Genomic DNA, 26,891 nt, shown 5'->3' with positions numbered 1-26,891 from the left:
ATTTCTCCACCATGTTTTCCATCGATGTCAATTATAGATCTTTGTCTAAACCTCCTGCCCCTAAATATTGTTACCCAAAGGCCTAATGTCAGCTAAGTGTACACTAAATACCACAGTCATCTTGAGCATTTGAGAATTATCTTGTAATTAAGATAAATTAGGTCCTTCGTGGTATCAACGCTCAGAGTATGAAGTTTACTCCCCGTTTGCTCTTGGGCATGATAACAAAGGCCACTCCAAAAATGCTTTAATTCTTTATTACCCTTGTGAGCGATAACATGTGATACAAAATGGGTATGTGACTTGTGCAGAATATCCCCTCTAAACCTCAGAGAAACACCCGTGTTAAATCCTACACATTGACACCTTACGTAGTGATTTACAGTTGATTTTCACAAACAAGAAGTCTCACAAAGAGATGGCATTCTTCCCCTTCAGACGTGCAATTCACAGAGAGAATGGTCCCAGGGTGCTCAGGGAAGGTAGTCAACAGCATGACAGTCTAGTTGTCCTGGCACCATTATATTCAATTGCCAATCTGGGATTGACTTCTTTTATTTCCTCCAAGAGCTTCTGGATTTTCCAATCATAATCATTTGCCTTCAACCTAGAGAATCAGAACATAAAGTGCCCAAAAATCTGTTTCAGGGCATTCAAACCAGCAAGTTTTTTGTTGTTGTTGTTTTGGGGGTTTTTTTGGTATTGTTTTGTTTTTGAGAATACAGACCCCAAAATTAGGGATCTGTTTTTTGTATGACACCTCTATGGATATCAGACTAAAGTCTGCAAGAACATTGTAATGGGCTCACCACGGCTTCCGTGGTTTCTATAGTTACCAGTATCTAGGGTGAGCTCTAGTCTGTGGTTTACCTCTTCAAACGTCAACCCTCCCAGCAATTTCTTGGACCCTGACTTGAATAGGACAGATAAGCTGAACACACATGAGAAGAGTGTGGCTCATCTAAATCAGATTAGATTACTTCTTCAGGAAATGGGTTGTCCCTCATAAATGTTAAAGTGATCTCCAAGGTAAACAAGAGCAAACTTAGATACAATGTAGCTACAATACGTGTTGAAATGGGGTGGTGGTAGGTGATGGAGGAAACAAGATAGGACAGAAAGAAAACCAAAACGTGATGAGAGATTAGTCATCACAGTTCTTGGTGGCATTACAGGTCTTGGTCCTGCTGGCAAGAGAAGTGTGAAGCTATCTTGCTCAAGTTTTGTGACATACCCATAAAACCTAAACCAGTTTAAATGGTTATTCTATCTACAACTAGAATATCCTTGAATAAGTTGAATACCTATAGTATCACACTGACTACTACTTTGTTTTGGTTTGTGGGACAGGATCTCACTCTGTCACCTGGGCTAGAGTACAGTAGAGTCATCAGAGCCCACTGCAACCTCACACACCCAGGCTCCAGTGACCTGCCAGTGATCTGCCTGCCTCAGCCTCCCAAGTAGCTGGGACTACAGGTGCATATCACTATGCCTGTCTAAATTTTTTCTTTTCTTTTTTTTTTTTTTGGTAGAGATGGGGTCTCACTATGTTCTTCAGGCTGATCTTGAACTGCAGACTCAAGCAATCTTCCTGCTTTGGCCTCCCAAAGTGCAATAAGCATGAGCCAGCACAGCAGGCTGATTATATCCCTTGAGCAAATATGTGTGTGGATCTATTCATGAATAATTTTTGGTAGTGACAGGGAATCAACACAACACCTCCCAATACCAAATCACTACCCTAATTTTATCCAGAAATGAAGTGATAATAGATCAGATGGTATGTAAAGGACTAGGGCATGGGTCAGCAAACTACAGCCTACAGGCCAAATCCAGCCTACCACCAGTTTTTGTAAATAAAGCTGGAATGAAACTCAGCCACTCATTTATGTATTTTACATGGCTGCCTTTGCTCTGCAGAGTGGCCAAGACAGAGCCTAGTTTTATGTACTGCCTGGTCATTTATGGAAACGCATGGTGACGAGTGTCTGTAACCCCAGCTAAGCTACTTGGGAGGCTGAGGAGGCAGGATCACTGGAGCCCAGGAGTTTACAACCAGCCTGGGCAATATAGTGAGTCCTCATCTTTAAATATATAAAGTGTACCTATTCATCCAGAATATTAAGTTTAGATATATATTGCTAGAGAAGTAAGAAGTGATATTAGAGTTCTTTGGTTAAAAGCAAGAAGAAACTAAAGACAGATTGCTTAAATTATCGAAGACACACAGATGTTTCATACAATTAATGGAATATCTATATGACCAGCTTCTGATAAGCTGAGGCCAGGGCAGTGCTGGGGATACCAAAAACGGGAACTACTTATTCTCTTTTGGAGATGACATGTTTGTGCCTGTGTGTGGGAGCACATGCGTACATGCATGCACTCTGGGATGGTCTAAGCTGCCAGCATACCCAGTATTGCATGTTGTGGGGAATGCTGGATAATAATCAATTCAAAAAGAATTTTAGAGAAGTATCTAATAAAAAAAAAAATCCCCTAAGCTAGAGTATGCTATTGCTACTGAAAGATGCTATAAGTTGATTCCTATAAGGTATGCACCCACCCACCCCCAAAAAAACTATTCTCTGCCTGAGCAACTCACCATGCGAAACAAAAAAGGCCATACCTGAGTGTCTTCAAGGGTCCATTCTTTTGTTTTAAAGCCTCAAGGAGCACAGTTACTCCACTATTCCCCAGATTATTCTGGCTTAGGTCCAGAGTTTCCAGCTTCTGGTTGCTAATGAGAGCAGATGCAAGATCCTGACAAGAGAAAGGTGGGATGGAGCAGCACCAGAGCCTGTTGAGAAAGAACACAGAAACCCACTCAGTCATTGAGCAAGTATAGTATTACCAAACACAGTCTTACTTGCCGGGGATCTAGTAATGAGGAAATGAAGGAAAAAGAAAAAAAAAAAAAAAAAAAGAACACCAATCTTTCTTCTCACAGAGCTTACTTTAGTGACAACAGACATCAGGACATGTTATATGTAAGACCGTGGATGATGGTATTGAGACAAAACAGGATAGAGGTAAGCCAACTGGAGCAGGACTGGGTAGATTTTAATTATGGTAGCCAGTGGAGTCTTCATTGGGAAAGTGTTACAAGAAGGGGGGAGGGGGAAACTAAAGGTAGATAGTGAACCACTGTGATAATTAGCGGAAGGAACCTTACAGCCAAAAGAGTGAACCAGTGGCAAAGTTGAAAAAGTTTGGCTCATAACAAGAGGATTTCATAAGACCCTGTAGGCTACAGGGACCTTTTGAGTCTTCAGAAATAAGGTCCTATGGTCTGACTCGCATCTTTAAAAGGTACCTTGGGGTGAAAGAAACTTCAAGAAATCAAGGGCAGAAATTTGCAGACCAGTTCAAAGACTATGAACAATCCACATGAGAGTTAGAGGCAGATGAGAGTGTTAGCAGTGGAAAGGTAGCTGGTCAGATTCCAGCTATCTGGAAGGAGGGACCTAAAGATGGTTTGAATGTGAGTTATGAAATAAAGGAAGTAGAGGATTAGAAGGCTTAGAATCAATCAATGACTAGGATTAGATTGTTTTTGTAGACCTTATTACTGAGGGTTGAGTTAATCACACTTAGTAAAGCATGAAATATTATCATTACCTCTATTCCATTCCTCGTCTTGTCTTGCCAGAGCCCCTGTGAGACTGAAAGGTGCCTTTGCCAGTGGAAGGCAGTGGGAAGGTTCTACTTAGGGTAGACACAGGTCATGCTAGCATATGTAAAACTCCCCTCTCCAGAAGTAATCAACCTGGAGCATGTCTGGCCAAGAATTTTAAAGAGTTGCCCAGAACAACCAGAAGAAAAAACAAAAGCACCCTGGTGTTTTGGGGGGGTTTTGTTTGTTTGTTTGTTTGTTTGTTTGTTTTCCTCGTCTCTACAGCAAAGCTAAGGAAGTAATTACATTTTCCAGACTGTCTTTCCATTAGGCTTCTAATTGCAAAGTAGGTTTCACCCATGAGATGCATTTGACAGACTTGGAAGAGGAGTGCGGCCGAGCTCACGATCCCATTTCTGGAGCCACTGCACTCCCCAGGGGGGTATCCCAGGGGACTGAGCTGGACAGGCCCACTGCCTCCTGATCACTGGATCCCAGCACAAACTTCGTGTTCCTGAAACCCTCACTGGAGGCCATCCCACCTACATCCCACCTTTGCAACCTTTGGAAACACCCAGTTACCTATACTCAATTTCTAGAGGGGTTTTCTCCTAAAATTGGATAAGGAGTGATATTACCACAGCTTAAGATATTTTAGAATATAGAAATTAAAGATTTCCAAACACTTTAAAGATGAGCAAAAGCGCTTACCCCAGGAATTTTAGGTTACAATTTGGATTCTTTAAGGCCTCACAGAGAAACCACAATCCAGCAGCTATGGGATTGAGACCCAGGTCCAAGTTTCTCAGGCTGGAGTGTTCTTGGAGTAGCTTTGAGAGATGTCTGCAGCCACGTTTATTTATGTTGCATTGCTGTAACCTACGGGATAATTGTATAAAAATGCGTCTATTATCCCTCTGCAACTTGTGCCCTGTGAAGTAGTTGTTTCTTCCGAAATCATGCACCTTCTACCTCGAACCACACATTTCCAGGCAGGCTTGTCATAAAAGCATGCACATGGACATGTGGTTGCATTATTTCTACCCTGCTTAGGTGGCAGAGGATCAAACCAGCCTTTGTCAACCACCTTTTATCATGAAGAAACAAACACATCTTTTGAGATATAGGTTTTTCTAGGACTGTAGCCTCTTTGCAGATCAAGAGCTTGGGATTTGGGTCAGACAGAACCAGGACAGAATCTGAAGCCTCCCTTATTTTCTGTACTGTTAGATCATTGAGATTCTTCTTTCCCTGACTCTTTTAAGTTTTATTTTGGATATGTGATAGCTGCACATATATATAGGGTACAATGTGATGTTTTGATATGTTGTGTAATGATCAAGATGACTATAGTTAATGATAACGTATTAACATACACCCCCATCATTTTGTGTTTTATTTCAAATCTTGGATTAATTGACCCAGCAGAAACATGCTGCACCCAGAAAGGTAAACATTCCTGATAACTCAGTGGCTGTGGCTCTAATGTATACACTGCAGATTCTCCTATAAACTGAGACTTCTACAAATCCTCCAGGTTAGGAGGCCTGACGATAAGAAAGGGTCGGCACGTCACATGCTTAGGCAGGTGGATCTGCAGTCAGCACCAGCAGCCCCAGGGGAGGCAAAACAGCAGCTACTGTGGAACTTGAAGGTGACCCCGAAGAGCAGATAGATGGTAACTAAACCAGAAGATGCCATGTTCTTATGTGAAATCCTAAAGTCATACACCAACCTGGAGAACTTGGGGAAGGAGACTAAAAGTCTAAAATTAAGTTGACAGCCTACGTGACAGAGGCTTAGCCAAACATTGACTTTACATTTCTTAAGTAAAGAGAACTGAAAACTCATCATAGAGTAGACTTCAGACCTGCTGCACAGACGTGACCGTGGGCAAGCCAAGGGGATGAGCTCCAAATCTCTAACTAGTAAAATCACAATAAAAGGTACTTATCTCATAAGGTTGTAAGGGCTCTAAAAATAATGCTTGTAAAATTTAACATAACCTGATTTGCAGTGTTAATAAGCATGCAACTTTTGTCTGTTTAGATGCCTACATGAACTCTAAAATAGGTCCACTTAGTGACATCATATATGAAATTTTATGCTCTAATGAATATTTTCGGTAGAGATATCTTTCCCTTTTTTCTATCTGCCACGAGAAGCTGGATACTCAAGTCTGAAGCGACTGGGACATTAAGGCATATCCTAGAGTAAGTCGCTGGGAGTTTCTAGGGCTCCCAAAGCCACAGTGTGAACTAGCAGACAGCAGGTTTACGGGAGAATGAGAGCCCCAGAGAAATGAACACTGGACAGAATTTCCAAAGAGAAATAGGTCTCCAACCCTATGCAATCTCTTGAGTATTGTCCTAACTATGATCCTCCTATGACCAGGTAGTTCACACTGGGCTTGTTCCTGTATAACCCTATAAAACAAGGGTCAAACAACAGTCCATGGGGCAAATCTAGCCTGCCACTTTTTTTAAATAAATAAAGTTTTATTCCTTTACAAGTCAACCACAATAGCAGCCAGAGACCCCAGAGCCCACAGAGCCAGAAATACTTAAAATCTGGCCTTTTACAGAAAAAGGGATTTTACTGACCCCACCTTCTAACTCAACCTATCTCCGATTACGGGAAGTAGGATGTCACATGAATTTTAAGAGCATACACAAAACAGGTCTGGGAACCAATCACCTGTCTCCAATCCCCACAGTAGAAAGAGGATCTGAGGACGTGTGAATATTATAATGACATCTCTCTCCTTGTTTCTACCTGTTCTAATTCTCACCAGGTTCCTTCCAGTTACATTTGAAAGAAATTAAGTACCTTCACATCTGTTCTGCTTGAATTCACATGTGCGCGCGCACACACACACACACACACACACACACACACACACACACAGCCAAGCAGGGACTTACACCAGGGTTTCTAGTTTACAATCAGGGTAACCCAAGCCCTTGCACAGAAGTTTCACTCCAGTATTTCCAAGATCGTTCTTGGCCAGGCACAGGTACTTCAGCTGCTGGTTGACCACCAAAACAGAAGCAAGTGTCTTGCAACACGCTTCTGTAAGGTGACAGTCCTCCAACCTGCAAAAATGTGAAACAAATGGTGAAGTGGTAAACACACTTCCAAAAATCCAATTTTCTTGGCTATATCCAGATGCAAAAAGACCTCAGCTACATACAGCCCCTCTTGTTAATTCCCTGCCCTCTGTGAGCACAGCCATGAGTGAACAGGAATGAGACAGCCAACACGCACCAGCCACCCTCCTGGGACCAAAAATAAGCAGCAGCAAAAATAAGCAGCGAGAGGTTCCATATGGGCTCTTAGCAAGTCAGACGTTCGTTACCCTTTTCTCTTCTATGGCCCCAGACCTAAAACAGATGCTCCACGGGGAGAGAAGAGACTTACGACAGCCTCTGCAGGAAGCACTTTGGGTCTTTGAAAGTCGTGTGCAGCACCTTGACACCCTCGTCCAGGAGCTCGTTGGCTGAGAGGTCCAGGCATGTCAGCGACTGGTTGATTTGGAGGGCCGAGGAGAGATCGGCCCATTGCTGAGTGGTAACAGAAAGAAATCCCAACCTGCGGGAGAAATAGGAATAAATCATCCTTCCAGGAGGACAGAGAGACCATCAGATCACCCTTCGCTTCCCTGAAGACTGTGTCCTTGGCTTATGTCAATCTGCCGCAATAAGTATGCAACCTGGCCTGAATTATCAGAGAGATCTGATCTCCTTTGCTTCCTTGGGCATCCCCACAGACATCTGGTCAACATCTAGGCTCAGCTCCAAGAGACTAACACAATTCTGTGTGGAGTCTCACCAACGTGGTTTGCTTAGACTTAAGTACGTGATTCCATGGTTAAAATTGATGTGATTGTCTCATGGAGGGCAGGCCTATGCAAACCTACCCCAAAGCCCAAGGAAGCCAAGCGACCAAGGAAAGAGACTGACATTCCCAGTTTTCAGGAAGAATCACTTAATATGGATTTAGGAACAGAAGCCACGTCTTAGGTGGTGGCAAGATGAGATGGGAGATCCCGGAGCCATAACCCCCCCAGACTCGGGGCTTATAGAAGAAAAAAAAAAAAAAAAAAAAGAATACAAGGTGGGATATTAGGTGTTTCAATCAGCATATAGGAGATTCTATATCAGCCATTTGTCATTTTGGAGCCTCCAAGTATCCATTAGAAACATCTAATCAAGATTTTAAAGCTATGTTTTTTTTCTAATTGAAAGACAGATTATTTTTCTAATTGATAAACTGTTATTGATTTCCGATACATTTATAATTGGTATCTGGTCCCTACACAAAGAAGTTCACAACTCATGTTTCACTCAATTTTTTGTTCTTTTAAAGAGACAGGGTTCTCACTATGTTGCCCAGGCTAGACTTATACTCCTGGTATCAAGCGATCCTCCCACCTCAGTCCCCCATGTAGCTCTCAGCTTCCATGGGGAGTAGATGGGACTATAGGTCATGTTACCACCAGCTCATTAGATTCTTAAAATCCCATCTTATGGATGAGAAAACAGCTCAAGATAACCTAGGTCTTGGCCGGGCGCTGTGGCTCACGCCTGTAATCCTAGCTCTTGGGAGGCCGAGGCGGGCGGATTGCTCAAGGTCAGGAGTTCAAAACCAGCCTGAGCAAGAGCGAGACCCCGTCTCTACTATAAATAGAAAGAAATTAATTGGCCAACTGATATATATATATAAAATTAGCCGGGCATGGTGGCGCATGCCTGTAGTCCCAGCTACTCGGGAGGCTGAGGCAGAAGGATCACTTGAGCCCAGGAGTTTGAGGTTGCTGTGAGCTAGGCTGACGCCACGGCACTCACTCTAGCCTGGACAACAAAGCGAGACTCTGTCTCAAAAAAAAAAACAAAAAAAAAAAAAAAAAAAAAAGATAACCTAGGTCTTAATCCTTTCTCTGACATTTAACTCATTTCTAATTCCAAAAACCTGTGCCGCTAGCCAGTACCTGGGATGCTACCCAACTAAGTTGAGGGGAAAAAAGACAGCCTAATGACCACTGTGGTGGCGACACCCAGTTCTCACTTGGAGAGCCACTGGAGGAGAAGGGGATCTCTTAACCAGGGAGCCACCAGGAGCCAGAACACTAGATTTTCCCACAGCATCACTGGGTGGTCTATTGAGGGCAATCACTGCTCTAAACCACACCAGGCAGGCAACATGCAGCCTAGAATATCATGTCCCTAAGCTAGAAGATGGCACAAGATTTCTTTGCATCCAGAGCTAGTTATGCAATGCAGGAGACAAGCTGGCAGGGGAAAAGAGGAGAGCGACACTCCACTCAGGTCTACTGGAGAAACGCATTCCCTGTTCGGCACAGCACCCAGGCAGGGCGGCTGCCTTTGTCCTAGTCCACTCAGCGAGACCACGTGGCTCCCTTCACACATTGGAGACGGCAGCGACTGAGACCCACCTCAGGTGCTGCAGGCTGCACTGCTTGTGTCTGAGGATCTCACACAGCATCGTCAGCAACATCTCGTCACACTGCACGTGGCCTTCCAGGGTCAGGCGAGTCAAGGTCTTCTTCCCGATGAGAGCCAGACAGAAATCCCGGTAAGCACTGTCAGGGGTGACGTTTCTAATCCTAGGGAGAAACAGGAGGGATTCCATCTCGAGTGTTCAATCCTGTTGTTTAGAGGCATATGTCAACAAAAAGCCGAGTTATGGTTCAGATCCAGAGACCATTATAAATTCTCACTTCAGCCGGGCGCGGTGGCTCACACCTGTAATCCTAGCACTCTGGGAGGCCGAGGCGGGAGGACTGCTCAAAGTCAGGAGTTCGAAACCAGCCTGAGAAAGAGTGAGACCCCATCCCTACTAAAAATAGGAAGAAATTAATTGGCCAACTAAAAATATATAGAAAAAATTAGCCAGGTATGGTGGCACATGCCTGTAGTCCCAGATACTCAGGAGGCTGAGGCAAAAAGATTGCTTGAGCCCAGGAGTTTGCAGTTGCTGTGAGCTAGGCTGACGCCACGGCACTCACTCTAGCCGGGGCAACAAAGTGAGACTCTGCCTCAAAAAAAAAAAAAAAAATTCTCACTTCAATTGTTGTCTCAACCTTTTACTGAAGGGCAGCAGTAACGAGCCGTGTTTCATTTCAAACAAGTGCTTCTATGGCTTGTTGGGGAGAAAAGGCAATACGTCACCTTCCCTGCGTTTTGAGAACAAGCACATTCATGAACACATGAGGACATCTCATAAGGACATGTCCCACTCTGAGGTTTAGAATCCCACTGCTACTGAGACAGGTTGACAAGAGACTCCTTTATCTGCACTAATGGTAGGAAAACCACAAAGATGACATTTCCAGCTCGTACAGGTAATTAGCTTTACTGAGTCTGTAAGGAGGAACAAAATAGTAACATGGCTAAGTTGTGTTTACTCTGGTTTTGGGGTTTTTTTTTTTTGTTTTTTTGAGACAGAGTCTCACTCTGTTGCCTGGGCTACAGTGCCGTGGCGTCAGCCTAGTTCACAGCAACCTCAAACTCCTGGGCTCAAGCGATCCTCCTGCCTCAGCCTCCCGAGTAGCTGGGACTATAGGCATGCACCACCATGCCTGGCTAAATTTTTCTATATATTTTAGCTGTCCAAGTAATTTCTTTCTATTTTTAGTAGAGACAGGGTCTCGCTCTTGTTCAGGGTAGTCTCAAACTCCTGAGCTCAAACGATCCGCCCACCTTGGCCTCCCAGAGTGCTAGGACTACAGGCTCACTCCTGTAGGGGTGGGTGGAGAAAGTGGAGATGTTGGTTAAAATACAAACAGTTTCATTTATTTACACAGGAGGAATAAATTCTAGTGACCTGTTGTACGGCATGGTGACCATAGTTAATAATGTGTTATATATTTAAAAATGGCTAAGAGTATATTTTACATGTTCATTGCAAACCAATAAGTATATCGGGCAATGGATATATTAGCTTGATTTAATCTTTCCACAGGTAGACATGTATCCTATCACATAGTACCACATTGTTGTTAATAAATATTTAAAGTAAAATAAATAGGAAACATTTATAAAAAAAAAAAAAGGATACCATCATAGTCAGTATAGGTGGTCCACATCTTGGTTTGTATTTGCTTTGACCTACCTTATTCAGACCTGTCTCTCAAGGCCATTGCCATGACAGTGGCTATGAATTCACCATCACTTTACCAACATGCTCTTATGCGCCAATTTGACAAAGCGTTCTTTGGAATATTTCTCTGTTTTCCATCCGGATATCCCCTGATACATGCCTACATTTCCTATAGGCTGAGATTCAAATATGCCCCACAGCAGAGGTTTGCAAAACTTCCAAACTCTCAGCAAAATTTCTTGAAATGATTTGATGTAATATGATTCTCCCACTAGAATAGTTTAAGATAGGAACCATTTCGTTTCTTTGTATTCCGAGCACCTAGTGGTAGCCTGGTCAGGAATTCAAATATCGCTCTCATGTTAAAAAGTGCAAGAAGACTGGCCACGCTTCAGGACTCCCCTAGAAAGATGAGCTTCTACTTACACCACTTCCTGCAGGTGACAGGCGACACGGGTTATGTGGTCACAGAGAATCCTCACAGAGGAGTCACTCAGGGAGCTTTGACTCATATCCAGAGAGCTCAGATCCCTGTTTGAGCTGACCACAGAGCAGAAATCCCTCCAGAGGCGAAGAGAGTGGCGGTCACACTCCCACCGACTAGGAAAGAACAGACAAGAGCACTTACTGTATACCTGTTGTATACAGCAGATCTCTAAGAATACTTCATCTTGTACAGCCAAAACCCTACCCAATAACTGTAGAGTTTGACATTTATCATAAATCTAAGTGAATAACACTGTGTTTTCAGTGACTTATTCCTTTTAAGGCATGTCGGTCTAGGGAAAGTTTTGTTTTTTATTTTTATTTATTTTTTTTTTTTGAGACAGAGTCTCACTTTGTTGCCCAGGCTAGAGTGAGTGCCGTGGCGTCAGCCTAGCTCACAGCAACCTCCAACTCCTGGGCTCAAGCAATCCTACTGCCTCAGCCTCCCGAGTAGCTGGGACTACAAGCACGAGCCACCATGCCCAGCTAATTTTTTCTATATATATTAGTTGGCCAATTAATTTCTTTCTATTTATAGTAGAGACGGGGGTCTCACTCTTGCTCAGGCTGGTTTCGAACTCCTGACCTCGAGCAATCTGCCCACCTCGGCCTCCCAAAGTGCTAGGATTATAGGCATGAGCCACTGCGCCCGGCCTGGGGAAAGTTTCAACCCTTCAACAGACACCAGTTTAAAAGGATGTCAAAGTAGACTCATTAAGTACAGTGCCTGTAGTTAACACTCTTGCATACTCAAACTTATAGTTTTTCATTTCAATCATTCTTCAATAAAATGGTATAAGATTTAGTGATCTACTGCACAGAATGGTAACCATGGGTAACGGATTGTATATTATAAATTGCCAAGAATAGATATTAAGTCTTTTCACCACAAAAGAAATGTGAGGTGATGGATTTGTTAATTAGCTTGGTCATTCCAAAACATAAATATATCAAAACGTCACATTATACCCCATAAATGCAAACAATTGCAGTCAATTAAAAATAAAACATAAGCCAGTTTGCAGTGGCTTATGCATGTAATCCTAGCACTCTGAGAGGCTGAGGCAGGAAGATCACTTGAGGCCAGGAGTTTGAGACCAGCCTGAGCAAGAGCAAGACCCTGTCTCTACGAAAAATAGAAAAACTAGCCAGGTATCGTGGCATGCAACTGTAGTCCCAGCTACTCAAGAGCCTGAGGCAGGACGAGGACTGTTTGAGCCTAGAAGTTGGAGGTTGCAGTGAGCTATGATTATGCCACTGCACTCTAGCCCAGGAGACAGAACAAGACTGTCTCAAAATAAATCAGTAACACAAAATTAAGCTTTTAAGTTCTGAGAAAAGAAAGAAGAGTACATATAGAAAAAACGTAACATCTGGGGAGGGAGGGAAAATATCCGAAATGATAGAACTCTCTAGGCATACTTAGGCCCATCCCCACACGAGAACTTTAACACTAAAACAAAGTCTGGCTGGGCATAGTGGCTCACACCCATAATCCCAGTGCTTGGGAGGCCAAGACAAGAGGATCACTTGAGGCCAGGAGTTTGAGACCACCCTGGGCAATACAGTGAGACCCCCATTTCTACAAAAAATTGAAAACTTAGCCAGGCGTAATGGCATGTGCCTGTAATCCCACCTATTTGAGAGGCTGGGGCAGGAGGATCCCTTGAGCCCAGGAATTCAAGGCTACAGTGAGCTGTGATCTCAACACTGCACTCTATAGCAAAATGCTGTTCTTTTTTAAAAGTGTTAAAAAAATTTTTTAATTAAAAAGGTAAAACAAGCTCTAATTACAACATGGTGTCTCCTATATCTTGAATGTTAAACAGAATGAAAGTCCAGTGAGCAGGACATTCCGACCCTAAGCCGCAAGGACACAGGAGACTCTGGTCCCTCCCTAGCTGACGGTGGGAACTAGGAGGGTAAACCGAGTTCTTTCTTACCTCTCAAGCTGAGACTGTGGTTCTGATGCAGGATCATTCTCCAGGAATACCCCCTCTGCTACCTGCAGCGAGATTTTCTGTAGGTTTTGACAATGCTTGAGGCAGAAGAAAGAGCACATCATCTCAAATGGATCTGTCACACGGACAGAAACTTCTTGGAAGCGGGCCATGGCATCCTTCACCAGCCCCTCGTCCTGAGACTCGTAGAGGCAGTACAGAAACTCCTTCGTGTCCGTGTCTGAGAAGGGTTTATTCTCATCCAGATTTGCTTTGTATTTCAGTAACTCCTCTCTGATCTTCAGAGACACTCGGCAGCCGAAAGTCATCTCCAACTCCTGGGCTCTCTTCTCATTCGAGAGGCCGAATAAGAAGTATCCCACCTGGATCAGGTTGGGGTTCTTCAGTCTCTCCTCCTTGGAGAACAGCTTCTGCACGTCCCCGATGTCCCGCGTGTGGCTCTCCCAGTCGTCATCGTCGTCCTCCTCCTCCCTCTCCAGGATGTAGAACGTGGCAGCCAGGAGCTGCTGGATGCTCAGGTGGACGAAGGAGTAGCAGCCTTCGCAGTCCCTGCCCTGCTGGAGGACGCCCTTGTCCAGGAAAGGACGCAGGTCGGCCTCCTGCACCCCAAGGCTCCCGAGGTCTTCTGCGTCAAACACCCACGTCTGTGTCCACGTGCCCTGGGCGGCCAGGAGGCACAGGGTCCTCAGCGGGCCACGCAGGTGGTGGCTGGGGCTGCCGCCGGGCGCCGACATGAACTGGCCACAGAGGAAACGCAGGAACAGCGACGTGGTGGTCAGGCAGCTGGGGGCCGGGTCCTGCTTGCTCTCCATCTGAAGCTTCAGACACGTGCAGATGATCCGGCACACGGCGGGCGCCGCGCTCATGCGGAACAAGGCCGCGTTGCTCTTCACCAAGTCCAAAGCTCGCAGGGCATCATCCTCATCTTCAAAGTGTCTCAAGAAATAGGCCTTCCTGTCCTGCTCCAGGAAGCCCTCAATCTCTAGCAATAGGGGTTGTTCTACCAGGAGCCGGAGCTCCCTCATGGCCTCAGATCGTGTGGTGACCAGTAACATGGCCTTGGGTGACATCTTCCTCTTCAGCAGGCTGCCCAGGAGCACAGGCACTGGCTTCCGCTGCTCCCAGTCGCCACAAATATCTCTGATCAGGGTCCCCTCGGGGACTTTCAGCTCTTCGAAACCATCGATGATGAACAGGATCTTCTGTGCTTGGGCAAGGACCTTGGAGATGTCCTCCTGCCCTGTGGGCTGGTCCTTGGAGATCAGCTCTGCAAAGCTGCACGTGCCCATGCGGCTGAGCTCCCCGCAGCTGAGGTAGAAGGCGTATCTGGACGTCTGATTGGGGCTGGTCTCCGTCCAGTCCAGCATCAATTTCTTGGCCAGTGTGGTTTTCCCGACACCTGCGGGGCCATGGAGCACCACCGTGTGTGGTATTGGCTGCGTGGGCGTCTTGGGATGCAAGAAGGGTATGAACTTCTGGCTTCTCCGAGTGACATCATCAAGGAAATAGTCACCGTCTCCCTGCCAAAATTTATTGTTCCAGACCAAACGAGGTTTCTCCACTGTATTTCTATGTTCCCCCATTTTACCTGCAGTGAATGCAATGGAAGAGTTGAGATGCCAACGATTCTATGATACTCATCTGAAAAATACTTTGTAAAGTACCAGAAATAAGGAAAACCACAGAGATGTGATTTGTCTTGCAGGCTCTCAAACACCAAACTTATGACCTTAAGACAGTGTTTACCCACCTGGCTTTTCTACATCCAAGTTTTCTTCTGTGTCTCCAAGTTTTGGGGCATCTATTCCTTGCTCCGGGACACCCTCTACAAAATGCACACAGACATAAGCCAGACAGAGTTACTTGTACTTCCTACATTAGATATTGTTGTAGATAAAGAAAGCTTCAAATATTGTTTTGTTAGAGATGAGATCTTGCTGTGTTGCCCAGGCTGGATTTAAATTCCTGTCTTCAAGCAATCCTCCTGCCTCAGCCTCCAGAGTAGCTGGGACTACAACCATACACCACCATGCCCAGCTAGTTTTTCTAATTTTTAGTTGCCCAGCTAATTTCTTTCTATTTTTAGTAGAGATGGGGTCTCGTTCCTGCTGAGGCTGGTCTCCAACTCCTGAGCTCAAGCCATCCTCCCACCTCGGCCTCCCACAGTGCTAGGATTGCAGGTATGAGCCACCATGCCTGGCCTCAAGCTTCAATTATGTATCAAGAAATAGAACATACTAGTTTATCTAGAGCTACAGTCCCTGAGCCCCAAAGGCCATGGACCAGTATCGGTCTGCAGCCTGTTAGGAACAGGGCCACAGAGCAGGTGGTGAGCAGCAGGTGAGCAAACAAAGCTTCATCCATATTTACGGCCATTCCCCATCACTACCTCACCTCCCTGTGGAGACCCTGTCTTCTATGAAACCAGTCCCTGGTGCCAAAAAGGTTGAGAACCACTGACCTAGAGAGAAGTCAGACAACCTCTAAATCAGATACTATGAACTGAATTGTACCCTTTAAAAATTTCCACTGAAGCCCTAACCCCTGGTGTGACTATATGTGATTGGAGTTAGGGCTTTAAGGAATTAAAATTAAGTGAGGTTGTAAGGGAGGGAACAATAGAACCAACATCCTTACAAGAACACAGCTAGAGGGCAGGCGTCTGGAGGCCAAGGAGTGAGGCCTCAGAGCAGACTAACAATAACAGCACCTCCAGGCTGTTGGTGCCCGGTGGTATTTCGTCACAGCAGCATGAGCTAGGGGACTCACCAGACTCCCTCCCTCTAGTCTTCTTGCCTTAACATGTTTCTGTAACCCGATCAGAATTTATGCATTCTGAGCTGGGTATGATGACTCACACCCATAATCCCAGCTACTCAAGAGACTGAGGCAAGAGAAGTCCTTGAGGCCAGGAGTTCAAGACCAGCCTGGGCAACTTAGCAAGACTCCATCTAATAAACAAAAATGAATTCCTGGTCGGGCGTGGTGGCTCACTCCTGTAATCCTAGCTCTCTGGGAGGCCGAGGAAGGCAGATTGCTCAAGGTCAGGAGTTTGAAACCAACCTGAGCAAGAGCAAGACCCCGTGTCTCTACTATAAATAGAAATTAATGGGCCAACTAATATATATAGAAAAAATTAGAAAAATTTTAAAAAAACAAAAAATGAATTCCCTTTCCTTTAGCTGTTTTTGTTTATGTCTACCACTGGGAGAGAACATAAGCATCATTATAGTGGGAAACACTTCATCATAATCAGAGGCAAAAATTAAATTTGTAGAAGGCCGTACAGTAAATATCTTAGGCTTTGTGGGCCACAGGGTCTCTATTACTAAACTGTCATCACAACCTGAAAGCAGCCACAGACAATGCGTAGACAAATGAGTATGACTGTGTTCCAGTAAAAATTTACAACAGGCAGTGGTCTGTGTTTCACTAATGGACCATTGTTTTCTCAGCCCTGTTCTGCCATATTATTTTCAAAGTTATTTTTTTTGTTTTTAAGGAACAAGATCCTGCTATGTCGCCCAGGCTGGAGTGCAGTGGCTATTCACAGGCACCATCATGGCATACTACAGTCTAGAACTCCTGCACTCAAGTGATCTGCCCACCTCAGCCTCCCAGAGTAGCTGGGACTACAGGCTCATGCCACCATGCCCAGCCTGTTCTGCCATATAATAAGGGTACAAATGTTTGATGGCAAGTCACTTAATTAAACTACTACCAGAGGCCAGGCGCGGTGGCTCACACCTGTAATCCTAGCACTCTGGGAGGCCGAGGTGGGAGGATCACTCAAGGTCAGGAGTTCAAAACCAGCCTGAGCAAGAGGGAGACCCTGTCTATACCAAAAATAGAAAAGAATTGGCCAACTAAAAATATATAGAAAAAATTAGCCGGGCATGGTGGCCCATGCCTGTAGTCCCAGCTACTCGGGAGGCTGAGGCAGAAGCATCACTTGAGCCCAGGAGATTGAAGTTGCTGTGAGCTAGGCTGATGCCATGGCACTTTAGCCTTGGCAACAAAGTGAGACTCTGTCTCAAAAAAAAAAAAAAAAAAAAAAAAAAAAGGCCGGGCACGGTGGCTCACGCCTGTAATCCTAACTCTCTGGGAGGCCGAGGCGGGCGGATTGCTCAAGGTCAGGAGTTCAGAACCAGCCTGAGCAAGAGCGAGACCCCGTCTCTACTATAAATAGAAAGAAATTAATTGGCCAACTGATATGTATATAAAAAAAAATTAGCCGGGCATGGTGGCGCATGCCTGTAGTCCCAGCTACTTGGGAGGCTGAGGCAGAAGGATCGCTCGAGCCCAGGAGTTTGAGGTTGCTGTGAGCGAGGCTGACGCCACGGCACTCACTCTAGCCTGGACAACAAAGCGAGACTCTGTCTCAAAAAAAAAAAAAAAAAAAAAAAAAGGCCGGGCGCAGTGGCTCACGCCTGTAATCCTAGCATTCTGGGAGGCCGAGGCGGGCAAATTGCTTGAGGTCAGGAGTTCGAAACCAGCCTGAGCAAGAGCGAGACCCCGTCTCTTTATTAACTGGCCAACTAATATATATAGAAAAAATTAGCCGGGCATGGTGGTGCATGCCTGTAGTCCCAGCTACTCGGGAAGCTGAGGCAGCAGGATCGCTTGAGCCCAGGAGTTTGAGGTTGCTGTGAGCTAGGCTGACGCCACGGCACTCACTCTAGCCTGGGAAACAAAGCAAGACTCTGTCAAAAAAAAAGAAAAATAAGAAAGATAGATAGAAACTGTCCAAACAAGTAGTCCTCAACCATGGGTGATTTTTCCCTCCAGGGTACAATTGACAATGTCTGAAGACATTTCCAAGGCTCATAACCAGAGTAGGTCTTCCTAGCAACTAGTGGGCAGAGGCCAGCCTAAAAAGTTAGTAGTGCTCAAGCAGGAAAACCCTACTCTAGACCCAGACTGTCCACACGGTCAGCTCAGATCAGTCATTCCCACTCAGTGATCAGTCCTTTGTTCTTGGAAATAATGGGGTCAGTCTTGCCTATGGATCTCCAATTCCAACATGAAACAGAACACGTTCTCCAGGATATACAGCGAATACCATAAAGAGTGGAAGAAAGTGGTAGAGAGAGAATGCTGTCACTTAGAGGCTAAGGGAGTCGAAGAGGTCTCCTGTCACTTATATCATGCTCCAGCATCTAGTGACGTGGATACAAACCCATTTCTCTCTTTTCGGATTCATCTTCTTCTTCTTCCAGACATGTGTAAAGTGTTTTGGAAATCAATGTGTACTCTGAAAATAAGAACAGTGGGCTTATTAGAGCAGTATTCCTGAAATATACACCAGGAAGACATCTAAGAGGGTTCATAGTTCAACTTTGGGGTCTTAGTCTGTTCCTGCTGCTATAACAAAATACCTGAGACTGGGCAGTCCATAAAGAACAGAAGTTTTCTCACTGTTCCGTAAGATGGAAAGTGTAAGATCCATATAGGATCCTGGTGCAGCAGTGTCTTTGAGATTCTGATTTCACACGCAGATCAGTTTGAAATCCAGTGCCCCAGCACAGCGATGGGCAAACTATGGCCCACAGTCCAGGTTTGGTCTGCCTCTTGTTTTTGCATATAAAATTGTATTGGAACAAGGTCACACCCATTCACTTATTACTATCAAAGGCTGCTTTCACAATATAACCAACAGCAGAACCGTGTCGTTGTGAAGAGACCCAAGGGTCTACTGTTTATGATCAGAACCTTTACAGAAAAAAAGTTGCCAACTCCTGCTTAGGAGGAAATGCTGTGTTGAACAGTTTTTCTTTTAGTGTGATAGAATTGGGTGAGTTTTTTTTTCTATCAGGGAAAGGAATGCTGATTTAGCGGGTAGCAGTCTGGAACTCTAAGATTCCTCAAGGGCATTAAACATACAATTCGTGGGAAAAAGAACAAATGGGAATATTCACATAGTTTGGGAGACTAAGGAGACCCTACTAGTAAATGCACTGTGGGATCCTGGATTGGATCTGGTGACACACAGGGTGTTAGTGGAAACAAATGCAAAAAGTGAAAGCCAAGTAGTCTTCAGTTAAGGGTCATATCAGTGTCTATTTCTTAGTTTTGTCAAATGTAAGATGTTAACATTAGGGGATGCTGGGTGAAGCGTATATGGGAATTCCTTGAATGGTCTTTGCAACTTTTCTACTAACCTAAAGTTATCCCAGAACAAAAAAATTTTTTAAAGAGCTGAAAAAATATATATATATTTAAAAATGATGTCATGGATAAACTAAAATCATGAACATCTGTGCACTATCATAGGCATTAGCTAACAAAAGGACACCGGGTAGCAGAGGTCAGGGTAGACAGAAGGGGAGAAACAGAAACACGCAGAGTCCACAAACGGGGCTGGTCCTCACCACCCACACATATAGACATCTAGGAGGTATTCCGAGCACACAGAAGATTAGGAGTTTCAATAATATTCCTGAGGTTTCTAAACCCCTGGGGACTCATTCTTTGTTGCAGATGACTGATATATGCTGGGTTCTACTTACCCGGGATTTGAGCCTTTGCCCTCCTGGATAATTGTGTGAGATTCATCTTCTCCAAGATGTTCACGGTCACACTCCTTATCCAATATTTTGGGGATTTGTCGATTAGAATTTCTGCCAGTTTCTTGCCGTTGGCCTCTTCTAGCTCGGACCATGGGGTCATCCTTAGCTTACCTTGTAGTGGAAGATTCTTTAATAGAGATTTGAACCGCCTTAATTCATCCTCGTTCAGCTGCTCCAGAAGGGTTTCCAGGCTAAACTCTGGTGGTATACATGCCATAGCGCCCAAGTATGAGACCTTAAGACCAAGGAATTGGGGCGGGGAGAGAAATTCATGAACCAGCATCCTTAAATGAAACAGTTTATGAGCCAAGAACAGGCCTGTTCTCACTGCCCCACTAACAGTAAATTATATAGGCTGAATTAACAGAAAACATGAACAGACCCAGCATAAGGAGAATGAGTCTGGAATCAGAAATCCCAAGAAAAGCCCAAGACTTGATAGCTTTACTGCTGAATTAATTCTACCAAACAGTTGATGAACTAAGATCAATTCCTCTTAAAAATTTAAAGTTGAAGGGGACAGAGCATTTCTGAACTCATTTTGCAAGGCCAGCACTACCCTGATACCAAAGCCAAGCAAGGACACTACCCCCCACACGCAAAAAGAAGAAAAAAAGATACACATACACCAGTAAGCCAAAGTCAACAGCACATTAAACAGCCATTCACCGAAATCAAGTGAGATTTATCCATGAGGTGGAAGGATGGTTTGACCTATATAAGAATCGATGAATGTGATATGCAGAATTAACAGAATGAAGGATGGAAACCATATGATCACCTCAATGGATGCTTTAAAAGCATTTGACAGGCTGGGCGCGGTGGCTCATGGCTATAATCCTAGCACTCTGGGAAGCCGAGGCAGGAGGATGGCTTGAGGTCAGGAGTTCAAAACCAGCCTGAGCAAGAGCGAGACCCCATCTCTACTATAAATAGAAAGAAATTAATTGACCAAAATATATACATAGAAAAAATTAGCTGGGCATGGTGGCACATGCCTGTAGTCCCAGCTACTCGGGAGGCTGAGGCAGCAGGATTGCTTGAGCCCAGGAGTTTGAGGTTGCTGTGAGCTAGTCCGACACCTTGGCACTCACTCTAGCCTCGGCAAGAAAGACTCTTTCTCTAAATAAATAAATGCATTGGCAAAATTTAATACCATTTTGTGATAAAACTCTCAACAAATTAGGCATAAAAGGAATGTATAATAAAGGCCATATATATGACAAGTCCACAGCTAGCATAATACTTCATGGCGAAAAACTAAAAGCTTTTCTATAAAGATCAGCAACAAAACAAGGATGCCCTCTCACCACTTCTATTCGACATAAAAGTCCTAATTGTCAGAGCAATTATCAAGAGAAAGAAATAAGATGCATCCAAATCAGATAGGTGTCAGTTTGCAGACATTATCTTATTCATACATACAGAAAACAAAAAGGATTCCACAAAAAACTGTCAAAATGAATGACTTCAATAAAGTTGCAGGACACAAGAAAAACACAAGTCAGTAGGTTTTCTATACACTTACTGAAATATCCAACAAAGAAAACAATCCCATTTATAATAGCATCAGAAATTTTAGAAAAGCTTAGCAATAAATTTAACCAAAGAGTTCAATGATCTACACACAGAAATCTAAGACACTGCTGAAAGAAATTGAAGATGCAAATGAAAAGATATAGTATATTCACAGATAGAAGAATTTTGTTAAGATGTCCATACTCCCCAAAGTGATCTGCAGATGCAATGCAATCCCTAACAAAATTCTGATAACATTCCTTACAGAAATAGGACAAAATCTCAGAGTTTATGTGGAACCACAGAAGACCCCAAATAGCCAAAGTAATCCAGGGCAAAAACAAAGGTGAAAAGTATCAAACTACTCGATCTCAAGTCTTCTACAAAGCTATAATAATCAAAACAGTATCAGCCTGGCACGGTGGCTCATGTCTGTAATCCTACCACTCTGGGAGGCCAAGGCTGGTGGATCATTTGAGCTCAGGAGTTCAAGACCAGCCTGAGCAAGAGTGAGACCCTATCTCTCCTAAAAATAGAAAGAAATTAGCAACTAAAAATATATAGAAAAAATTAGCCGGGCATGGTGGTGCACACCTGTAGTCCCAGCTACTTGGAAAACTGAGGCAGGAGGATCGCTTGAGCCCAGGAGTTTGAGAGGTTGCTGTGAGCTAGGCTGATGCCATAGCACTATAGCACAGGCAACAGAGAGAGACTGTCTCCAAAAAAAAAAAAAACAAACAAAACAGTATGGTACTGGTATGAAAACAGACTAATGCAACAGAATAGAGAACTCAGAAATAAATCTATGAATTTACAGTCAACTAATGGTCAAGAAAAACATCAAGACGACACCATAGCCAGGCGTGGTGGCTCACGCCCATAATCCTAACACTCTGGGAGGCTGAGGCGGGCGGATTGCTGCAGGTCAGGAGTTCGAAACCAGCCTGAGCAAGAGCGAGACCCCGTCTCTACTATAAATAGAAAGAAATTAATTGGCCAACTAATACATATAGAAAAAATTAGCCAGGCATGGTGGCGCATGCCTGTAGTCCTACCTACTGGAGAGGCTGACGCAGGAGGATTGCTTGAGCCCAGGAGTTTGAGGTTACTGTGAGCTAGGCTGATGCCATGGCACTCACTATAGCCTGGGCAACAAAACGAGACACTGTCTCAAAAAAAAAAAAAAAAGAAGACAACACCATGGGGAAATGGTCTTGTCTGGATACTCACAGGCAAGAGAATAAAATTGGACCCTCCTCTTACACCATACACAAAAATCAACCCAAAATGGATTAAAGAACGGAACTACAAAACTCCTAGAAGGAAGCATAAAGAAGCTCCTTGAGCCGGGCGCGGTGGCTCACGCCTGTAATCCTAGCACTCTGGGAGGCCGAGGCGGGAGGATTGCTCAAGGTCGGGAGTTCGAAACCAGCCTGAGCGAGACCCCGTCTCTACTAAAAATAGAAAGAAATTAATTGACCAACTAAAAGTATATATACAAAAAATTAGCCGGGCATGGTGGTGCATGCCTGTAGTCCCAGCTACTCGGGAGGCTGAGGCAGGAGGATCGTTTGAGCCCAGGAGTTTGAGGTTGCTGTGAGCTAGGCTGACGCCACGGCCCTCACTCTTGCCTGGGCAACAAAAGTGAGACTCTGTCTCAAAAAAAAAAAAAAAGAGGCTCCTTGACATTGGTCTTGGCAATGATTTTTTGGATATACACAAAGGCAGAGGAAGCAAAAGCAACAATAGACAAGTGGGATATCAAACTAAACAATTCTCCTGTAATCCTAGCACTCAGGGAGGCCAAGTCGGGTGGAACATTTGAGCTCAGGAGTTCGAGACCACCTTGAGTAGGAGCGAGACCCTGTCTCTACTAAAAGTAGAAAGAAATTAGCTGGACAACTAAAACTATATAGAAAATTTAGCTAGCCATGGTGGTGCATGCCTGTAGTCCCAGCTACTTGGGATGCTGAGGCAGGAGGATTGCTTGAACCCAGGAGTTTGAGGTTGCTGTGAGCTAGGCTGATGCCATGGCACTCTAGCCCGGGCAACAGGGTGAGACTGTCTCAAAAAAGTAAAATTCTGTTCAAGAAAAAAACAGAGTAAAGAGACCTACAGAGTGGGAGAAAATACTTACAAACCATGCATCTGATAAGGGGTTAATATCCAAAATATGTAAGGAATTCAAATAACTCAACAGTAAGAAAATAACCAGATTTTTTTAAAGGGGGGAAAGAATTGAATGGGCATTTCTCAAAAGACACAAATGGCCAAGAGGTATATGAAAAACTGCTCAGCATCAGTAATCATCAGGAAATGCAAATCAAAATCACAATGAACTTATTATCTCACACCTGTTAGGATAGCTATTACTAGAAGGATGAGCAATTATGAGTATTTTTGAGGATAGGAATAATAGAAACTTTGGACATGTTGGTGGGAAATGTAAATTAGTACAGTCATGATGGGAAATGGCATGGTAGTTCCTCAAAAAGTTAATAGAGGCCGGGCGCTGTGGCTCACGCCTGTAATCCTAGCTCTTGGGAGGCCGAGGCGGGCGGATTGCTCAAGGTCAGGAGTTCAAAACCAGCCTGAGCAAGAGCGAGACCCCGTCTCTACTATAAATAGAAAGAAATTAATTGGCCAACTGATATATATATAAAAAATTAGCCGGGCATGGTGGCGCATGCCTGTAGTCCCAGCTACCCGGGAGGCTGAGGCAGAAGGATCACTCGAGCCCAGGAGTTTGAGGTTGCTGTGAGCTAGGCTGACGCCACGGCACTCACTCTAGCCTAGGCAAGAAAGCGAGACTCTGTCTCAAAAAAAAAAAAAAAAAAAAAAGTTAATAGAACTAGCAATCCCACTGCTGGTATATATATCTAAAAAAGGTGAAATCACTATGTTTAAGAGATATCTGCTCTCCCACGTTTACTGCAACTCTATCCACAATAGCCAAGATAATGGAATCAACCTCAGTGTGCATCAACAGATGGATGGATAACGAAAATGTAGTATATACAGACACAATGGAATACTGTTCAAACATAAGGAAATCAGCCAGGCGTGGTGGGTCACACCTGTGATCCTAGCACTCTGGGAGGCCGAGTCAGGTGGCTTGCTCAAGGTCAGGAGTTTGAGACTAGCCTGAGCAAGAGTGAGACCCCCGTCTCTACTAAAAATAGAAAGAAATTAGCTGGACAACTAAAAATATATATAGAAAAAATTAGCCAGGCATGGTGGCACGTGCCTGTAGTCCCAACTACTCGGGAGGCTGAGGCAGGAGGATTGCTTGAGCCCAGGAGTTTGAGGTTGCTGTGAGCTAGGCTAACTCCACGGCACTCTAGCCTGGGCAACAGAGCCAGACTCTGTCTCAAAAAAATAAAAAATAAAAGAAGGAAATCCAGTCATTTGGGACAATATGGATAAGTCTGGAGGACATTATGTTAAGTGATATAAGCCAGGAATGAAAACAATATATTGCATGATCTCACTTATATGTATAATCTCACTAATATGTGGAACCAAACTCAGAGAATTAGGAGTAGCAGCATGGTGGTTACCAGGGCTGGAGACGAAGGGTGGAGGATTGGAGAAATGTTGGTCAAGGATACAAAATGCAGTTAAATAGGAATAAGCTTTGGAAATCTATTGCACAGCAAGGTGATCATGCTCAATAGTATATTGTATACTTCCAAATTGCCACTTAGTATATTGTACAGTATATCCAATTCGGTACCAGTAGGGGGATGGACATGCTTGAAGCTCTGACTCTGGGGGAGAAGGGGGAGGAAGGCAACACACGTAACCTAAACATTTGTACCCCCATAATATGTTGAAATAAAAAAAAAAATTGGTACCAGCAAGTCTCAAATGTTTCACTGGGCACTGTGGCTCACACCTATAATCCTAGCACTCTGGGAGACCGAGGCATGAAGATAGCTTAAGAACAGGAGTTCAAGACCAGCCTGAGCAACAGCAAGACCCTATCTCTACTAAAAATAGAAAAAAGAAAAAAAAAGTGGCTCAAATGTTCACAGCAAAATAGGTATGGGAAACAATTGGATATGTTAATTACCTTGATCTAATCATTCTATAATGAGTATATATGTCACATTGTGCCCTATAGATCTATGCAGGTATTTGTCAATTAAAAATAAACTTTAAGTCGGGCGTGATGGCTCACGCCTGTAATCCTAGCACTCTGAGAGGCAGAGGCAGGTGGATTGCTCAAGGTCAAGAGTTCAAAACCAACCTGAGTGAGATCCCATCTCTACTAAAAATAGAAATTAATTGAACTAAAATATATATATACAAAAAATTAGCCGGGCATGGTGGCCATGCCTGTAATCCCAGCTACTCGGGAGGCTGAGGCAGGAGGATCGCTTGAGCCCAGGAGTTTGAGGTTGCTGTGAGCTAGGCTGATGCCATGGCACTCATTCTAGCCTGGGCAACAAAGCGAGACCCTGTTTCAAAAAAAAAAAAAAGATAAAAAATAAATAAATAAATAAACTTTAAAAAAAATCATAACCTTAATACATCCAAAAGCAAAGACAACTTAGGCCTTCCGTAAGTTCAGAGACTCTGCTACTGGCTTTTAAAAAGCCACCCATCAAAAGTGTTACAGCTGCGGAAAAAAAAAATTAAAAAATAAAAATGGATTCTGATGAGTTTGGAAGAGGACCCTGAGCCTCAGATCAGACCCCAGCCCAAGCTGACACCTAGACTGACATCTTTAGAGTCCCTTGGCTCCCTGACTCAGAGAAACTAAACAGAAGGGTGGGTTTTTTTTCCTTGGTTTTTGGTTTTTTTAGTGCTGTAGTATCAGCTCACAGCAACCTCAAACTCCTGGGCTCAATCAATCCTCCTGCCTCAGCCTGCCAGAGGGCTAGGATTACAGGCATGAGGCACAGCACCTGGCTGCTACTACAAACTGAAAATAATCATATGAAAGCTTTGAATGCCATAACTACATTGACCCAATAGACATTTGTAGACACTACATCCAGCACCTGTAGAACACAATTCCCTTTTAACTACACATGGAATTGTTTTTAAAAAAAGAAAAGACCATACTAAGACCATAAGACAAGAGTCAACACAGTTCAAGAGGTCAAAATGATACAGAGTATGCCTTTATTTGACCATAGCAGTTAGACTGGAAATTTGGAAATTCCAATTACTTAAGAAATGACTTTAACCTCAACCAATAATTACACAAGAAATAATCAGGATCTAAAAAACATAAGTAGTCTTTTAAGACCATATATATTTTACAGTATTGTATTAAGAACATAGACCCTTGTCTGGGAGCAGTGGCTCATGCCTGTAATCCTAGCACTCTGGGAGGCCAAGATGAGAGGACTGCTTGAATTCAGGAGTTCAAGACCAGTCTGAGCAAGAGTGAGACCCCCATCTCGGCCAGGTGTGATGACTCACGCCTATAATCCTAGCACTCTGGGAGGCCGAGGCGGGCGGATTGCTCAAGGTCAGGAGTTCGAAACCAGCCTGAGCAAGAGCAAGACCCCACCTCCACTATAAATAGAAAGAAATTAATTGGCCAACTAATATATAGAGGAAAAAGTAGCTGGGCATGGTGGTGCATACCTGTAGTCCCAG

General features: G+C 44.0%; 1 protein-coding gene across 1 annotated transcript; it reads right to left on the bottom strand.

Annotated features, from left to right (window-relative positions):
* Window positions 1-251: 251 nt before the first annotated feature.
* LOC105877211 (NACHT, LRR and PYD domains-containing protein 7) lies at window positions 252-19,978 on the bottom strand. Its single transcript, XM_075999020.1, has 10 exons — window positions 19,698-19,978; window positions 14,939-15,013; window positions 13,171-14,776; window positions 11,168-11,281; window positions 9,075-9,245; window positions 7,040-7,210; window positions 6,544-6,714; window positions 4,331-4,498; window positions 2,633-2,803; window positions 252-607 (listed from the first exon to the last, which is right to left on the bottom strand). The coding sequence occupies exons 1-10, from the start codon at window positions 19,972-19,974 to the stop codon at window positions 487-489; spliced, it is 3,045 nt and encodes a 1,014-aa protein (XP_075855135.1). The 5' UTR covers window positions 19,975-19,978; the 3' UTR covers window positions 252-486.
* Window positions 19,979-26,891: the final 6,913 nt, after the last annotated feature.

The sequence above is a fragment of the Microcebus murinus genome, chromosome 32 (assembly GCF_040939455.1).
Source record: "Microcebus murinus isolate Inina chromosome 32, M.murinus_Inina_mat1.0, whole genome shotgun sequence".
NCBI classification, from domain to species: Eukaryota; Metazoa; Chordata; class Mammalia; order Primates; family Cheirogaleidae; genus Microcebus; species Microcebus murinus.
The sequence above is the reverse complement of the archived record's forward strand: the minus strand, read 5'-3'. Positions and strand labels throughout refer to the sequence as shown.

Excerpts from the sequence above, each read along its gene's own strand:
- LOC105877211 (XM_075999020.1), bottom strand. The coding sequence starts at position 19,974 with ATGGCATGTATACCACCAGAGTTTAGCCTGGAAACCCTTCTGGAGCAG. Across the intron at positions 11,282-13,170 it reads CCACAGTCTCAGCTTGAGAG|CTCAAACAGGGATCTGAGCT; the intron begins GTAAGAAAGAAC and ends CTCTGTGGTCAG. Across the intron at positions 2,804-4,330 it reads TGTAACCTAAAATTCCTGGG|GCTCTGGTGCTGCTCCATCC; the intron begins GTAAGCGCTTTT and ends CTTTCTCAACAG.